We start from the raw sequence: 15777 nt of genomic DNA, 5'->3' as shown, positions 1-15777 counted from the left end.
TCATATGGTACATCTAGTTCTAGATCCTTGAGGAATCGCCATACTGTTTTCCATAATGGTTGAACTAGTTTACAATCCCACCAACAATGTAAAAGTGTTCCTATTTCTCCACATCCTCTCCAGCACCTGTTGTTTCCTGACTTTTTAATGATTGCCATTCTAACTGGTGTGAGATGGTATCTCATTGTGGTTTTGATTTGCATTTCTCTGATGGCCAGTGATGATGAGCATTTTTTCATGTGTCTGTTGGCTGTATGAATGTCTTCTTTTGAGAAACGTCTGTTCATATCCTTTGCCCACTTTTTGATGGGGTTGTTTTTTTCTTGTAAATTTGTTTGAGTTCTTTGTAGGTTCTGGATATTAGCCCTTTGTCAGATGAGTAGATTGCAAAAGTTTTCTCCCATTCTGTAGGTTGCCTGTTCACTCTGATGGTAGTTTCTTTTGCTGTGCAGAAGCTCTTTAATTTAATGCAATCCCATTTGTAAATTTTGGCTTTTGTTGCCGTTGCTTTTGGTGTTTTACACATGAAGTCTTTGCCCATGCCTATGTCCTGAATGGTACTACCTAGGTTTTTCTCTAGGGTTTTTATGGTATTAGGTCTAACATTTAAGTCTCTAATCCACCTTGAATTAATTTTCGTATAAGGAGTAAGGAAAGGATCCAGTTTCAGCTTTCTACTTATGGCTAGCCAATTTTCCCAGCACCATTTATTAAATAGGGAATCCTTTCCCCATTTCTTGTTTCTCTCAGGTTTGTCAAAGATCAGATGGCTGTAGATGTGTGGTATTATTTCTGAGGACTCTGTTCTGTTCCATTGGTCTATATCTCTGTTTTGGTACTAGTCCCATGGTGTTTCGGTTACTGTAGCCTTGTAGTATAGTTTGAAGTCAGGTAGCGTGATGCCTCCAGCTTTGTTCTTTTGACTTAGGATTGTCTTGGAGATGCGGGCTCTTTTTTGGTTCCATCTGAACTTTAAAGCAGTTTTTTCCAATTCTGTGAAGAAACTCATTGGTAGCTTGATGGGGATGGCATTGAATCTATAAATAACCTTGGGCAGTATGGCCATTTTCACGATATTGATTCTTCCTATCCATGAGCATGGTATGTTCTTCCATTTGTTTGTGTCCTCTTTTATTTCACTGAGCAGTGGTTTGTAGTTCTCCTTGAAGAGGTCCTTTACATCCCTTGTAAGTTGGATTCCTAGGTATTTTATTCTCTTTGAAGCAATTGTGAATGGAAGTTCATTCATGATTTGGCTCTCTGTTTGTCTGTTACTGGTGTATAAGAATGCTTGTGATTTTTGCACGTTAATTTTGTATCCTGAGACTTTGCTGAAGTTGCTTATGAGCTTAAGGAGATTTTGGGCTGAGACAATGGGGTTTTCTAAATATACAATCATGTCATCTGCAAAGAGGGACTATTTGACTTTTAAATATCTTTTAAAATCTGTGCTATTTTCTAGAAGACCTTAACCTCACATCCAGTATAAGATCTATCTCCTATCCTCTCCCAGAGGAGAAGACCTCTGTTGCTTCTGATCCTCTGAGGTCTGGGTAGGAAGGAAGAGATGAGGAAAAGGGGGCACAGTAAACATGTTGGTGCCATCCTAACCTCACAGCCAGTGACCTCTGTGACCGCAGGCATCTGAAGGCTGGTCTTCTATCATGGGGCACATGCATGGACAATTCAGAGACATATCTCAAGGATGCGAGATCTCTATTGTTCCTTGACCCATGTAATGTATTTTTTGGATGACTATCTTAAGCTCCGTCTCACCTCCATCTGTGCAAAATTTCTACAACTGCAGTCCCTTAAGCTATGACTCATTCAGCTTCACCCTGTCAAAGGCTACGAATGGCACTTCCCAGTTACTACCCTCTCCCGTTCCTGCTATTTCAGATGGATCGGCCAGTCATCTACAGAGCTCTTTAGGAAAAAAGGACAGCAAAAATTTCTAATAGGTCTCAAGGAACTACTTGCGATTGAGATGCTGGTCTCTCTTCTTTCAGGAAATCACAATTTCCATATAGACAGACAGATATGAATATGTAAAAAGTCACATATTCCTTTCCTCCATTTATCTGTCTACTTAGTCTCCCTGTCTGTCTTTTGCTATCACATACCACAGACTATAAAAAATATTGAAGCCACCTTGTAGGTTATGAGTAGCCCTGAGCGCTCTGTTATGTATCTGTTACCAAGTTGTACTTTAAAATGTGAAGTAGGATTCTTATGCATAGCACATGATTTCATATTTCTTACACTTTGTGAAAATTTATTAATATGAGATTTTCTATGGCCATCATTAAATAACCTGTTTTGACTGAATAGTATAACTTCATCAACTATTTTTTCCTCCAGATATATCAATGAGTTCAAGCAAGATAAATGCCAAAGTTATGTAATTTTTAGAAAGATTTTGACAAATTTTACTGTATCTAATAACTACTCAGTACTAACCCATTTTAGAAAATAATACATTAATTCCATATTAATATTCTATAAAAATAGTCAATGGAAACCAAAAGAATTTCTACAAGTGACTAAGTAAAATAGATTGGATTCATTACTACATTCATTCTAGAAATATTCATTGTTCACTTTCTATGTGCTGGAAACATTCTTACACAATGATAAATGAACAAGCCTGACAATTTCTTGCCCATTAAGGGTTACATTCTAATAAGCAATAAAGACAACACTAATACCAGGTAGTTAAGTAATTTAATACAAAGCAAGACAAAGCCAGGGGCACCGGAAGTGGCAGTGGTCTTTCTCAGGAAGTTGCAGCTGATCACCGACCTGCATGAAGTGAGGTAATGGAAAATAGAAGTGTTTGAAGGAAGATTGCTTTAGTAACTGAGGTGGAGAGAGGAAAGAGGAGAAACTGCATAAGTAAGTAGGGGTGGGAAAGTCCATGGCCTATGGGGAAGGTGAGGAAGTCGATTTTTATTTTCAATGTGCCGTGAAGCTGTTGAGATCACTCAGAGTTGGAAAAGAAACAGACCATATGTTCCAACAGAATAACATCAGCTGTTATTATAGTAATTCACTGTTATTTATTGAGCAGTTATATTTTGTCAGGCACTATTGGTGCTGCTGGTTTTGCATATCTTATTATTAATTCTTCATAACACTCATGCAAAATAGGTTGATTGGACCTTATCTTACAGATTACAAAGTGAGGTCTGGAAAGATGAAGCAGTTTAACAAATATTATACATTCCTTTAACTGAAAGCAACTAAACAAAGGTCTGTCAGGCTCAAGTACATGCACTGAGTGAACAACTAGTAGTTCACTAGTCTTAATTTTCTTATTTTTACCATTAACAATTTAAAGCTTACATACAAAGCTGTGAGTCAATTGAGGGAGATATTTAAGTACTGTAGGTAGTAATGTGAAGCTGTGCTATTTTCATAAATATTTTGCATTAATTTAGACTTTATTAAAATTTACAAAAATAAATTCTTACTTAATATAATGCCTTTAGCTTACGAGCTGTGTTCTTGCAACACTCATGTGATGCAAAAACATAAAATAATTACTGAAAATAATACAAAGTATAATTTCTAGGAAGTTGCAACTTCCCTATTAGAATTAGATAATATCTTTTGATGTGGTTAAAAGGAACATATTTTAGACTACCAAACAGATGTGCAATCATGTTTGTGCTTTTCCTGTGTATCCTATGATTGATGATAATCTTATCATCAACTCAACCAGGATCTATTTTAATATATCTTTTTAGCGCCACTGGACACAAGTATTAAAACCATTTGTACAGGAAATCCATTAATGTGCATTTTAATGAGTTGTTTATCCAAATGTATTCATTGTTTATAAGGCTTTTATTCATACAAAATTTCTGTGATCCCCAGAAAACCTTATTTAATTTTTCTCATCTATTTTTCATGGATTCCTCCATCTGTTGTTTATCATACTTTTTAGTTTTCTACCAAGATTACCTAGCATTCTTTTTTAAATAAAGGAAACAATACTTCATGGAATAATTCATGAGAATTTCTCTGACTATACACTTTCAATTTTCATGTCAATATGATAGAAACGTAAATGTTCTCTTGATTTGTACTTTTCTATTTGACTTGCAAATTTTGGCTCCTTTAAATTTTCTCTTGTTTGGTATTTTCACTCTTTCCTAAGTAAATAATGGTATCATTGTGTAAGGATTGACTAAATCTTATGTCCTCTCATCTACTTGTAATATCTTCCTAAATTATTTTACTTCAAATCTGGTTTTCTCAAGCTTTTGTGAAATGATAATATTTTTCTCATCAACTTAATGGTGCCTATTTCAGATTTATGAAAAACTTTATTACGTGACATAGATGTTTAAATTTCAAAGTACCAAGAAAATATAACCATTTAACTACTCCACCAATAGTTCAAAATTACTCAAATTATTTGATTTAACACTTATGGCCAATTTGGTTCAGCTTAGTCTCACATGCTATTAACAAAAAATGATCATATGAACCAATTTTAAGAATTTTGTATTCACTACTTTCTTCCTGTTCAAGCTATAAATTTTGAAGTCTGCCTTGATTTGGATAGAATAATAAAGATAATTCTTAAAAGGAAGATTAAAATTAAAGTGTTTTATTATCTTGTTATCTAATGTTACCATAAAGCTTTATGCCCAACAGCTTAGCATTGATTTCCTTCTTAAGGCTACAATAAATGTAACTATTGCACCTAATTTTATATTCAGTAATAAAAAAATGACACTGAAGCATCAGTCATATTCCAAGGTCTTAACAGAAAAGGAAATATTGAGAATTGTATCATGCTTTATTCCATGAATGGTAATGGTCAGTTCAGTTGATCATAATATTTAGAGTGTATAGTAACTAAAGTTTGAATCCAGTATTTTTTTAAGTTGTCTACATAATTTTTAGTAGAGATAAAAATTTACTTAAAATTTTCCACACTTTCCACCAGTTTCATAAAGTTTTCATTTAATTATGAGTAAATATTGACTTATATTTTGCTATTGTATTTTGACATAAGAATGTGGTTTGGGTTGTGTATGAAAAAATATATGACAAACTCCTATATTTTCCTTTTTAATACAAAGTTGTAATATCAAAAATAATACAAATTTATACTATATAACTCTGATTAATATATACCAAGTATCTGTTCAAATTTGAAATCAGTTTTAAAGAGTGCTCTTGGCAAAGGTTTAAAAATATCAAACTAGAATGAATCATGGTATCTTAGTCAGAAATCTGCTTTCCATATAAGGTAAATGTTTTAAACATTTATGTAATCACCCACATTATCCTAGGTGTTAACATTTTAAAGTCTATCTCTATATAGTATCAGGAACTTAACCACATAAACATTTTATTCTTACTCTGTGAAAGATGAAAATTGGGTAAATAAAATAACACTAAAATATCTTAATTCAGTGCCTTTCTCACATTAACCAGCTAAAAAATTTGAGCATTTGCATTAGATGACATTGAAAAATAGTAGAGGAATATTTTAGTCATATGCTAGAGCTGGCTTTATAAGGCTTTTATTCATACAAAATTTCTGTGAACCCCAGAAAACCTTATTTACTTTTTCTCGTCTATTTTTCATGGATTCCTCCATCTGTTGTTTATCATACTTTCAAGTTTTCTACCAAGATTACCTAGCATTCTTTTTCAAATAAAGGAAACAATACTTCATGGAATAATTCATGAGAATTTCTCTGACTATACACTTTCAATTTTCATGTCAATATGATAGAAATGTAAATTTTATCTCGATTTGTACATTTCTATTTGACTTTCAAATTTTTGGCTCCTTTAAATTTTCTCGTTTGGTATTTTTACTCTTTCCTAAGTAAATAATGACATAATTGCACAAGGATTGACTACATCTTATGTCCTCTCACCTACTTGTAATATCTTCCTAAATTATTTTACTTCGTATCTGGTTGTATTGATGCCTGTGAGTTGATTGTTTACGTTTCTCCCCACGTCTGTTCAATGACAGCATGTAGGTAGCTTAAAATAACCATGGGGTATTTACTCCAGGGAAATCAGAAAACTCTATAGACTAGGGCTTTCCCTGCCATAGAGCCAGGGCACAAAACTCTTTAAGACTACCCTTTGGTTCAAATATACATTAGTACTTTCAAAAATGTTGATGGTAAGAAGCCCTAATTATTTGACTGCACTGCAGAACCAAACAAGCATGCTAATCTTTTAAAGCGAGGTCCCAACTCGTTAAGGTAATCATAGCTTTCATCCTGATCAGAGACAGCTGATTCTAAGGAGCTCAGGGATCCAGCTAATGACCCTGTTCCCTCAAAAGCGTAGGTCTGGAGGGAATCAAAAGGAGGGGCACACGGATCAGTATCAGCTTCTTCGAGCTTTTCCAGGATGAACTTCCTGAATATGGCACTGTCGGGGCCAACTTGCAAAGACTGCCTGTATAGGCTCCTGATCTCAGCGCTGGTGGTTTTCCGAGTCTTGCGTTCCCGCATTATGGTGCTACTCCTCAGCGCTGCTACATCAAAGGCCTCTGTATCTTCTTCTCCACCCCCTTCGTCATCATATCGGAATATATTCTCTCTGAAATCTTCACTTTTCTCAGGAAATAGAATCTGTTTTCTCCGTTGTTTTAAACCCAAAGTCAAAAAAATAAACCCTGATGAGGAAAGCATATCGGAATATCAATAAACAATAAAGAATATTATAAACATTACAGTCTTTGCTCTCATTTCAAGCTCAAGATGAGTGCTTAAACTTTATGATTATAAGAAAAGATACATTTGTTATTGAAAATTTGCCAAAGGGACTTGCAAATTACAAAAGAATGTATCACGATTTTTCTGGCTGATGACTTAGAGACAAAGAAAACCATAAAAATATAGTGAACTATTTTAGATGATGAACAATTTAACATTCAAAATCTATTTTTTCTCAAATATTAAAATAGAATAAAGTAGAATGATAAAAGTTTGCAACCTGAATGCATTTGTCAACTTTAGTAGCCAATGCTTCATATTAATAGTAGTTCAGAACAACAGAACAGTTTGATATTCCTTACTGAAGCAAAATTCTGTGGCATAATTATTTTCTAAATTAATATATATTGACTATGAAGCATACATCAGGCGTTCTTCTAAAAGCTTTATATTTATTGATTGATTTTATTCTTGTGAAAGCCATTATATTATTATATCCTATTATAGATGAGAAAAGTGAAGCACACAGATGTTAAATGACATCGCTAGAATGACACAGCTAGTTGAGAGACACAATGGGATACTGTTCAGCCACCAACAGTGAAGTCATTTACAGCAACATAGATGAACCTGCCAGACATCATGTTAAGTAAAATAAGCTAGGCACAGAAAGAAAAGCACTGCTTGATCTCACTTATACGTGAAATCTAAAAAAGTTGATTTCATAGAAGTAGAGAAATACAATGGTAGGTACCAAGACTTGTAGAGTAGTCAGGGGAGTGGGGATGAAGAGAGGTTACTCAATTGGTACAAAGTTACAGTGGGACAGGAGGAATAAGTTCTGGTGTTCTATTATACCGTAGGGTGACTGTAGCTAATAATTTATTTCAAAATAGGTAGAAGAGATAAATTTGGATGTTATCATCACAAAGAAAGGCTAAATGTTTCAAGTGACAAATATGCTAATTATGCTGACTTGAGCATTATGCAATATATACAAGTATTGAAACAACACACTGTACCCCATAGATATGGCCAATTTGTATCAATTATAAATACAATAAAATAAAGAAAGACAAAAGTAGAAAGTTGGGTCAGAGCCTGTGCTCTGTGATACCACATAAATTTCAGAAATTCTAAACTATCATGCATTTGAATCATAACACATTTGTCTATAATTATTATTTATTCCATAAGATAATTTTAATATCATGTAGAAACAGAAAAAATTCAGAACACTTTTGCTGTAATTTTAAATTAAAATGTGTGTGTGTGTCTTTGTGTGTGTGTGTGTCATGTGTGTGTGTGTCTTTGTGTGTGGGTATCAAGGATAACTAAGCCCCCACCTAGGATCTTATGCACCTGTTCAGAATTTTACATGTAGGATTTGAAACACACATGAAGTCATGTTATGAATAGTATCACAAAGAGAAATATGGTTGTTATATAGTATTTATATAAAACTTGCATTTAAAATATCTAAAATAAATAAGGTCACCACGTTTGCATTCAGGTATTGTACTTTAGAACTCACATGATATATATGGTTGAAATAGAAAGGAGTCTAATAAACACTTTTCTGATCTGAACTGGAGATAAACATTTATAAAACATTCAAAGGAAATCACTATGATAATAGTTGACCCATAGCTCCCACCTGCTAAATTTTACTCACATTTGTAACTATGAAGCTGCCCCTTGTTTGTTTCTAGGTTTTCGGGTCTTGGTTTAAGTCTCTATCTATAGGTAGCTCAGTATTTGCAGTCCCCTCAAACTATGCGTTTACTATTTATTTTTGCTTCTGGATCTAGCTGTGTAGCTATGAATTCAGCTTCATAATCAAAGATCATTAAAAACAATTTTAAAAACTGAAGCTAGGTCCTAAACAATGGTAATGGTAGGTGGTAAATGAGGAATGGATGGGTTTTGAAGCCTTGAGAAAGATAAGTTCAGTGAAGACAAGGGCAGGTCCTGAAACGTATCCCATTCCAGTTTGAGTGGTCAGTTTGGCATTTCAGAAAATGTCTGATATATTTGCTCTCACTATTCAGTGCAGTTTCATTGGCTTTTGGTCTGAAGTTTTGAGGGAGGTAAGAGCAGAGTTTAGATTATATATTTTGGCATTGAAAAAAGGAAAAGGTTATGCTAGATGAATATTTTATAGTCCTGAAAGCCTGATTAAGAACTTTTGGGGTTCAGCTGCCTCATCTGTGAAATAAATATAAATTATCTGCTTATAGAAACAGTGAAAGCAATGGAAAAAAACAAGCAAACAAAAACTAATAGAGCTCTTTTACTGGGATTTCTTTCTTTTCTGTACTTGGATTTAAAAAGACGCTCTCTTATACATTCCTCATTTCTAACATTTACTGTCCTTTTTATTCACAAAAAGACTTTTGGATTATTTTTAGTTTTAATTTACAAATAAAAACATACATTTATGGTACACAATGTGATGTCTGATATGTGTATACATTGTGGAATGATTAAATCAATTTAATATATTCATCACCTTAAATACTTACAAATAAAATTGGTATGTTGAAGAGATATCCACACTTCCGTGTTCATTACAGCATTATTCACGATAGTCAAGCTATGGAATTGATGGAAGCTAAGTGTCCATCAGTGAATTAATGGATAAGGAAAATGTGGTATATAAACATAGTGAATACTATTTAGCTTTAAACAAGAAAGAAGTTCTGTCATTTACAACAACTTAGATAAAACTAGATAACACTATACTAAGTGAAAGAAGCCAGGCACAGAAAGACAAATGCTGCATGATGTCACTTTGACAAATCTAAAAAATAAATAAATAAATAGCTTATATAAGTAGAGAGTAGAATGGTAGTAGCAGGAGAGCGGGTGAGAGAATGAAGAGACATTGGTCAAAAGACACAAAGTTTCAGTTAGATGTTAGGAATAAATTCGAGAGATCTATTTTACAGCATGGTAACCATAGTTAATAATAAGGTATTTTATACTCGAAAATTGCTAAGAGAGTAGATTCTACTGTCCTTTTTTTTTTTTTTTTTTTTTTTAATGCACCTTGGGCTCTAGTCAGCTGCAGTACAGCATTGCATAACAGTGTATTGTGGTCATGGAATCTTAGCACATCATTTTCTAGCTGCGTGACCCTTCATAAAGCACATAGCTTTTGGAATTTCTATTCCTTCATCTATAAAATGTAGGTGATATTAGTTACTGCTTAATAAGGTTATTGTGAGGTTCGAATTGCAACGTGCATATAAAACACTGAACACTGTCTCCTGGAGTACAATAAGCACTCAAGAGAAGCTCACTGTTGTTATCACTAACTTTTACATATTTTATATTGTTACATTGTATATGTGTCAAGACCATGCATAAACAGATGTGTACATACACACTCACATACTCATACAATTCAAAGATCACATATTTATCCACTTCTTTACTCCACTTGATTTAAGAATTATACTACATTCAGAGGAGCAACAAACATATACACAAACCCACATTATAATGCTATAATAGAATTAACTATTTTATGTATTTATCCTGTTATTTTAAATAAATGAGTATATGTTCAGTTCAGCAGTACCTACCAAATATTATCATAATGCAAATGAGAATAGGAATGATGACTTCTACCTACCAAATATTACCATAATGCAAATGAGGATAGCAATGATGACTTCTGTCTTGAATCCCATGGAAAGCATAAGCTCCTGGTACTGGCAGGTCTGTGTGCTCCCACTGTCATCACAGTCACAGACATGGATGGTAAGGGTGTTTGTACTTGTAAGTGACGGGATTCCATTGTCGGCAATTAAGATGGAGATGTAGAAGATGGGCTCTTCTTGAAGGTTAAAACCAGTTCTATTAGTCAAAATGACAGCTGTGTTATCTAAAACAAAAATCCATGTGCATAATTTTTTCAACTACATAAGAGAAATTGGTATGTAATAGTCACATGTACTGGGGACAATAGTATAGAGATACGATCAAGTAAGTTCAAATAAAAGGAAGAGGAAATTTCTGATGAGAAGACAATTAAAACATCCACACTAAATTATTAGTGTTTTGACATCACCTAAACCCTAATTATGTAATCAGATGAATTATTTAAATTATGTAGTAAAATTAATATTTAATATTATTAAATATTGAGTTGATACTACTTAATTATTTAGTTGATTATTTAAAGTATTTATGTTATTATTGAATTACTTAAACCAATTCCAAAATCTCTTTGACATGTATATAAAACATATGTGTAACACAGAAAATAGCTTTTTAATCAGATATCAATAATTTATAGGAACTACTAATATGAAATATATCCTGATAGAGCTGGCTTTATTTGTGATAATTACATATAACACAGTCTATTTTCTAATACTTGGGACCCATTTGTACAAATTCAGGGAATATACAAGACGTTCAAAGTTATCTGTCAAAGTAGATGATCTCAAATACTATATTTTCTAATTAGACAAAATAATTTCACTTGGTAGACAAGATCCTATTAGGATATTTCATATCACATTGATGTTATTAATCTATTTGTATTTAAAATTCTGAAAATCATTATACTTAGTCAGACTGATTCATGTACCTAGAAAGTCCATTCAAAAAATTCATGAAAACAAACAATAAGCGCTTCAAATATATACAATTACTCTTCTGTGAATCCCAAAATATTATAAATAACTTTTGTCATTATAATTTCTTGTACCTCCGAACTGTATTTTCCCTTTCCTTCTTTTTTACCATCCCTCAAAATGTTTTCTGTAGTCATCAGACAAATTTTAGAAGACAATAGCAGTAAAAGGAAAATACATAAAAGCCTTTTGAAATGCATGCTTAAGTAGGACATTTCCCAAATCACCTTTTTAAAGACAATTCACTATGAAACCCTTAAAGTCTATAAAGTCCATGTGATTTTATCTGCTAGGCAGATCTAAGGGTTAAGAGACAGTTGACACTTTTTAAATATGTATTTTATTAAATTACTTGTGACAACAAACGTTAAACCAAATCAATTTTGTATGCTTCAACATATTTATTTCACCTCAGTAATTTATTTTATATTAATATAAATGAATCTATATATACAAATATCTATGTATATAAATATATATATTTAAAAATTCCAGCTTAGACTCATTTATATTAATATATACGTATTTAAAAATACAATTTTTAACTTAAAAGTAAAATAATAAAAATATTTTTAAAAAAGGTTGAAGTTCGCAACATCAAAAAAATAATAATAATAATACATGTATCCCCTGAATCTAAGAGTTCGTCACAGGGCTAAACTTTGGGGAAAGCAGTCTGGAGATTTCTCAAAGAGCTTGAAAGAGATATTTGTGGTTTTTGGCTGAAATGTATTTGAGTTTCCTCCACGGGGGAATGGGACGAGGGCAAAACAGACAGAAATGTGTTGCATTTGCTCTCCTGTGACAGGTCTCTTCTGGAACAAAGCTTAACCTCAGCTGTAAGGAGAACTGCAGGTATTTGGTTACAGATACCTGAGTAATAAATCAACTGTGTTTCATAACTTTGAGGTATAAAAAAATTAAAATAGTAGTCCTTATAATGACAAAAATATCTCTCACTGAAGCTCATGAAAAAGCAGCAGCGCAGCTCTTTATACAGTTAATCCGCCTCTACCGAAAGGGAAAATAAATTCTACCCCTACATAAAATTCTTTGAACACTTAATCCTTAGATTGATAAAAGTTATTTAGTTTTGAAGGAATAAGAACTGTATTAACCCAATTTCATATATTCTGAGCTCCTAATTGATGACCATAAATATTTTGGAATCAATCAAGCAAACATGACTGTAACTCAAATAAATGTCGTTTTCTTCCTCAGTCATAGATTGAAGTCTGAGTTAGACGAGAACATGAAAGGAGCCGTGGTATCAGAACTGCAATTATATTTGCAGGGTTATTCAGACTTTACAAGAGCTTACAGCCATTGATAACTTTACAAAGTGTTTCTACTTTGAAGAAATGCGGTGAGAAATGGAGCTAATATTTTTAGAACTTAACACTGAGTTTTGTTTTCCATTTTCATTGTTACTCTCTTGCTTGAATTCCAAACATTATTATGTTGCAAGAACAGTATAAAAATCAATGCCATAAATTCCATTAAAGTCTAACATGAGTCACAAAAATGTATCAAAACTCATTATAAGTGAATGATGTTACCTTGATTGTCTATGATTGTAAAACTTGAAGAGTTAGTGTCTTCTACAGATAGATTAAAGTAAAAATGGTGCTCTTCTATGGATTCATCTCTATCCACTGCACTGATAGTCTGAATTACCTGAAAAAAAAGGGGGATAGATTTTTGTTGTTGTTTGGATTCAGGAAGAAGATCACTGCTGTTATTATTATTAGCTTTTATTCACATTGCTTTATTACAATCAATAGGGACATTGCAGAAAATAGCTGTCAAATCAGTGGAGAATAGTAAAGTATTTTTCTCAAGTTAAAAATATGTTCACTGCCTTTTTTCAAAGGGTGTTGTAATATTACATAATAAATTCTTGTTGATGGATCAGGTGGATTCCAAACTCTAAGTTCGTTAGAAGTCTCCAAAGCATTTCTTTTGTATTACTCACACCCTCCCAGCCTACATTTCACTCTTTCTTCCTTCTTAATTTTTCCTTTATCTGAATGTCAGACGTTATGATTTGCTAAAGTTGTCTATTTCCTGTTTTTACTGAGAGCAAAACTGTGGTAGAGTTACTGGCTTACTGAACTATTTGCTAAAGTAATGAGATTTTTAATTGATTGAGGAAATAAAGCATTTAAAATGTAGGGGCAATGTACATGATTTCCTTTGACCCATAATGATTATAGGAAAGTGTTTTACATCAAATAAGTTCATCTCTATATCTCAGATCATAAAACAGTGAAGTAATGCAGATATGAACAATTCCATTCTCAATTAATTTTCTTCTTTCAAGACATGAATGTGTCAGTCAAGTAGTTCATTATTGTCGAAAAAGATATGCTGTCAAGATCACATAGTGAGATTGTGATTAATTGTGGAAATTAAAGTAAATTCATTATAGAAGTTATTGTTTTGAATTTTCTAGAATTAAAGTGCTTTTAACAATATGTCAAACAAAAATAGCCTTAGATGCAAGATGGCAAATCCAGATTTATGTTATACTTCAAAAAAATAGATATGTCTTCACAGGCATAAAGAACATTAGGAAACCAATACGATCTGTATATTACTTCTCCACATTGATTTCTGTTTAACTCATAACACATTACTAATAAATAATAATCATTTGGTGTTAATTAAGTAACGTAGCAAAACACATTTTATTCAACCCATGCTTATAATTATACATGTGGATATTGATTTGTGTTAAGGTAAAGCCTTCATGTTAGAATATCATAGGATTTTGTACAGGCTGAGTAGAGGGCAGAGGCTTGGAAACCCAATATTCTGAATCCTGGCTTTGCCATTTACAAGTTTTTAACCTTGAAAAATAAAAATACTAATACTTAACCTTCAGGGTTCATTTTCAGGATTGTCAGTCTTGGCTTGTCAGAAAGTTTGTCACACAACAAACTATTATGTGTTCCTATGTCTATTATGTGTTACTCGTGAAAATAATCTCTTGTTGAGTTTTTGCATACCATGGTGTACTGGATATTGTTAATAATAGGCATATGAATATCTTTATATGCATATTAACTGAAGTCATATTGATAACAAAGTATATAATTCATGTTTATCTTGCTGGCATATGTGGTTATAGTGTTCAGTTAAGGAATATTGTATTTTACTACCTGATGTTCTGTATTAAACATCAGCATCTGACTAAATGTTGCAAATGTCTCCCTTTGGGGGATGAAGACTAAAGAAGACTGGAGATACACTGTATATATTTCAAAAGACTTTTAATAAATCAAAATATCTTATACATAGGTATAGGAAACTGAATGAGCAGGATTTCAACAGCCTCCCCCTTTCAAATGAACAAGTCTTCACTTATATTTGCTCTGTAAGTTGGGCTTCCTATAAGATATGTTTTACTGGCTTTCATAATTGTTTTATAAAAATAGGAAGACACTGACATAAAATCAGTCATATATCAAGTATTATGAATTTTACTGAATTTACCTTGAACAGGTACACGTAAAAATAAACACATATCTCTAACAAAGGGACCACATTAATGTGCTCATAAGTCTTGACGGAGGATATTTATTTTTCCTTTAAATATAACAATGAAAAGGTTTTCATTTTCATTTTAAAATAAAATTCTGAGAAAAACTTCTATCTGTTGCATTGGCTAAAATTATTATCTGGGACCTATCGCTGACCTTATACATTTATGAAAGGAGTAAACATAAATTAAAAGGTAAAAGTATATACCAAGAACAGCCATGGCTTGAGAGACTGGGAAAAGAGAAAAGGAAAATAACTCCAAATTACGGTTAATTCTGAAAGAAAGCTCAGATTTTTTTTTCTTTTTTTTTTTTTGAGACGGAGTCTCACTCTGTCACCCAGGCTGTAGTGCAGTGGCACGATCTTGGCTCACTGCAAGCTCCGCCTGCCGGGTTTATGCCATTCTCCTAACTCAGCCTCCCGAGTAGCTGGGACTACAGGTGCCTGCCACCACGCATGCCTAATTTTTTTTTTTTTTGTATTTTTAGTAAAGACAGTGTTTAACTATGTTAGTCTCGATCTCCTGACCTCGTGATCCACCTGACTCGGCCTCCCAAAGTGCTGGGATTACAGGAATGAGCCACTGTGCCTCGCCGAAAGTACAGATTTTTAATATTCTTTTTGCTCTCCAGGTAGAATTTTGGCCAATTTATTTCTGACGCAATACATTCAATCATCTATTTACAGTGCATCGAAAGCTACAATGGAAATATATTGTGTAAGCCCCAAGAATCCAAAAGTAACTAAAATTATAAGAAGTTACCTATGGGCCAGGATCTGTTCTATACATTATCTTAGATAATCTTCACAATGGTCCTTTGGAATAAATTGTATTATTGTTCCTATGGTATAAAGGTTTATATTAAGTTTCATATAAG

The 15777-nt window shown here is 32.9% G+C and overlaps 1 protein-coding gene across 4 annotated transcripts in view; it reads right to left on the bottom strand.

Moving 5' to 3' along the window:
* Positions 1–1312: 1312 nt before the first annotated feature.
* LOC105476966 (cadherin 19) overlaps positions 1313–15777 on the bottom strand; it is a 104121-nt gene continuing 89656 nt past the window's right edge. Inside the window, exons 10-12 of one of the 4 annotated variants that reach the window (XR_003016913.2) lie at positions 12913–13030; positions 10345–10568; positions 1313–6664 (exon numbers count right to left, since the gene is read on the bottom strand). Coding sequence is in view for 3 of the 4 variants with exons in the window: in XM_011733263.2 (XP_011731565.2) it covers positions 6174–6664; positions 10345–10596; positions 12913–13030 (861 nt within the window). In the remaining variant the exon portion in view is untranslated. Of the gene's footprint in view, positions 6665–10344; positions 10597–12912; positions 13031–15777 lie in introns of all 4 variants that reach the window. The other 3 variants (XM_011733263.2, XM_071085215.1, XM_071085214.1) reach the window with 3 other exon arrangements.

Source organism: Macaca nemestrina, chromosome 19 (genome assembly GCF_043159975.1).
Source record: "Macaca nemestrina isolate mMacNem1 chromosome 19, mMacNem.hap1, whole genome shotgun sequence".
In the NCBI taxonomy this organism is placed as follows: Eukaryota; Metazoa; Chordata; class Mammalia; order Primates; family Cercopithecidae; genus Macaca; species Macaca nemestrina.
This window is presented reverse-complemented; position numbering and strand designations above follow the sequence as displayed.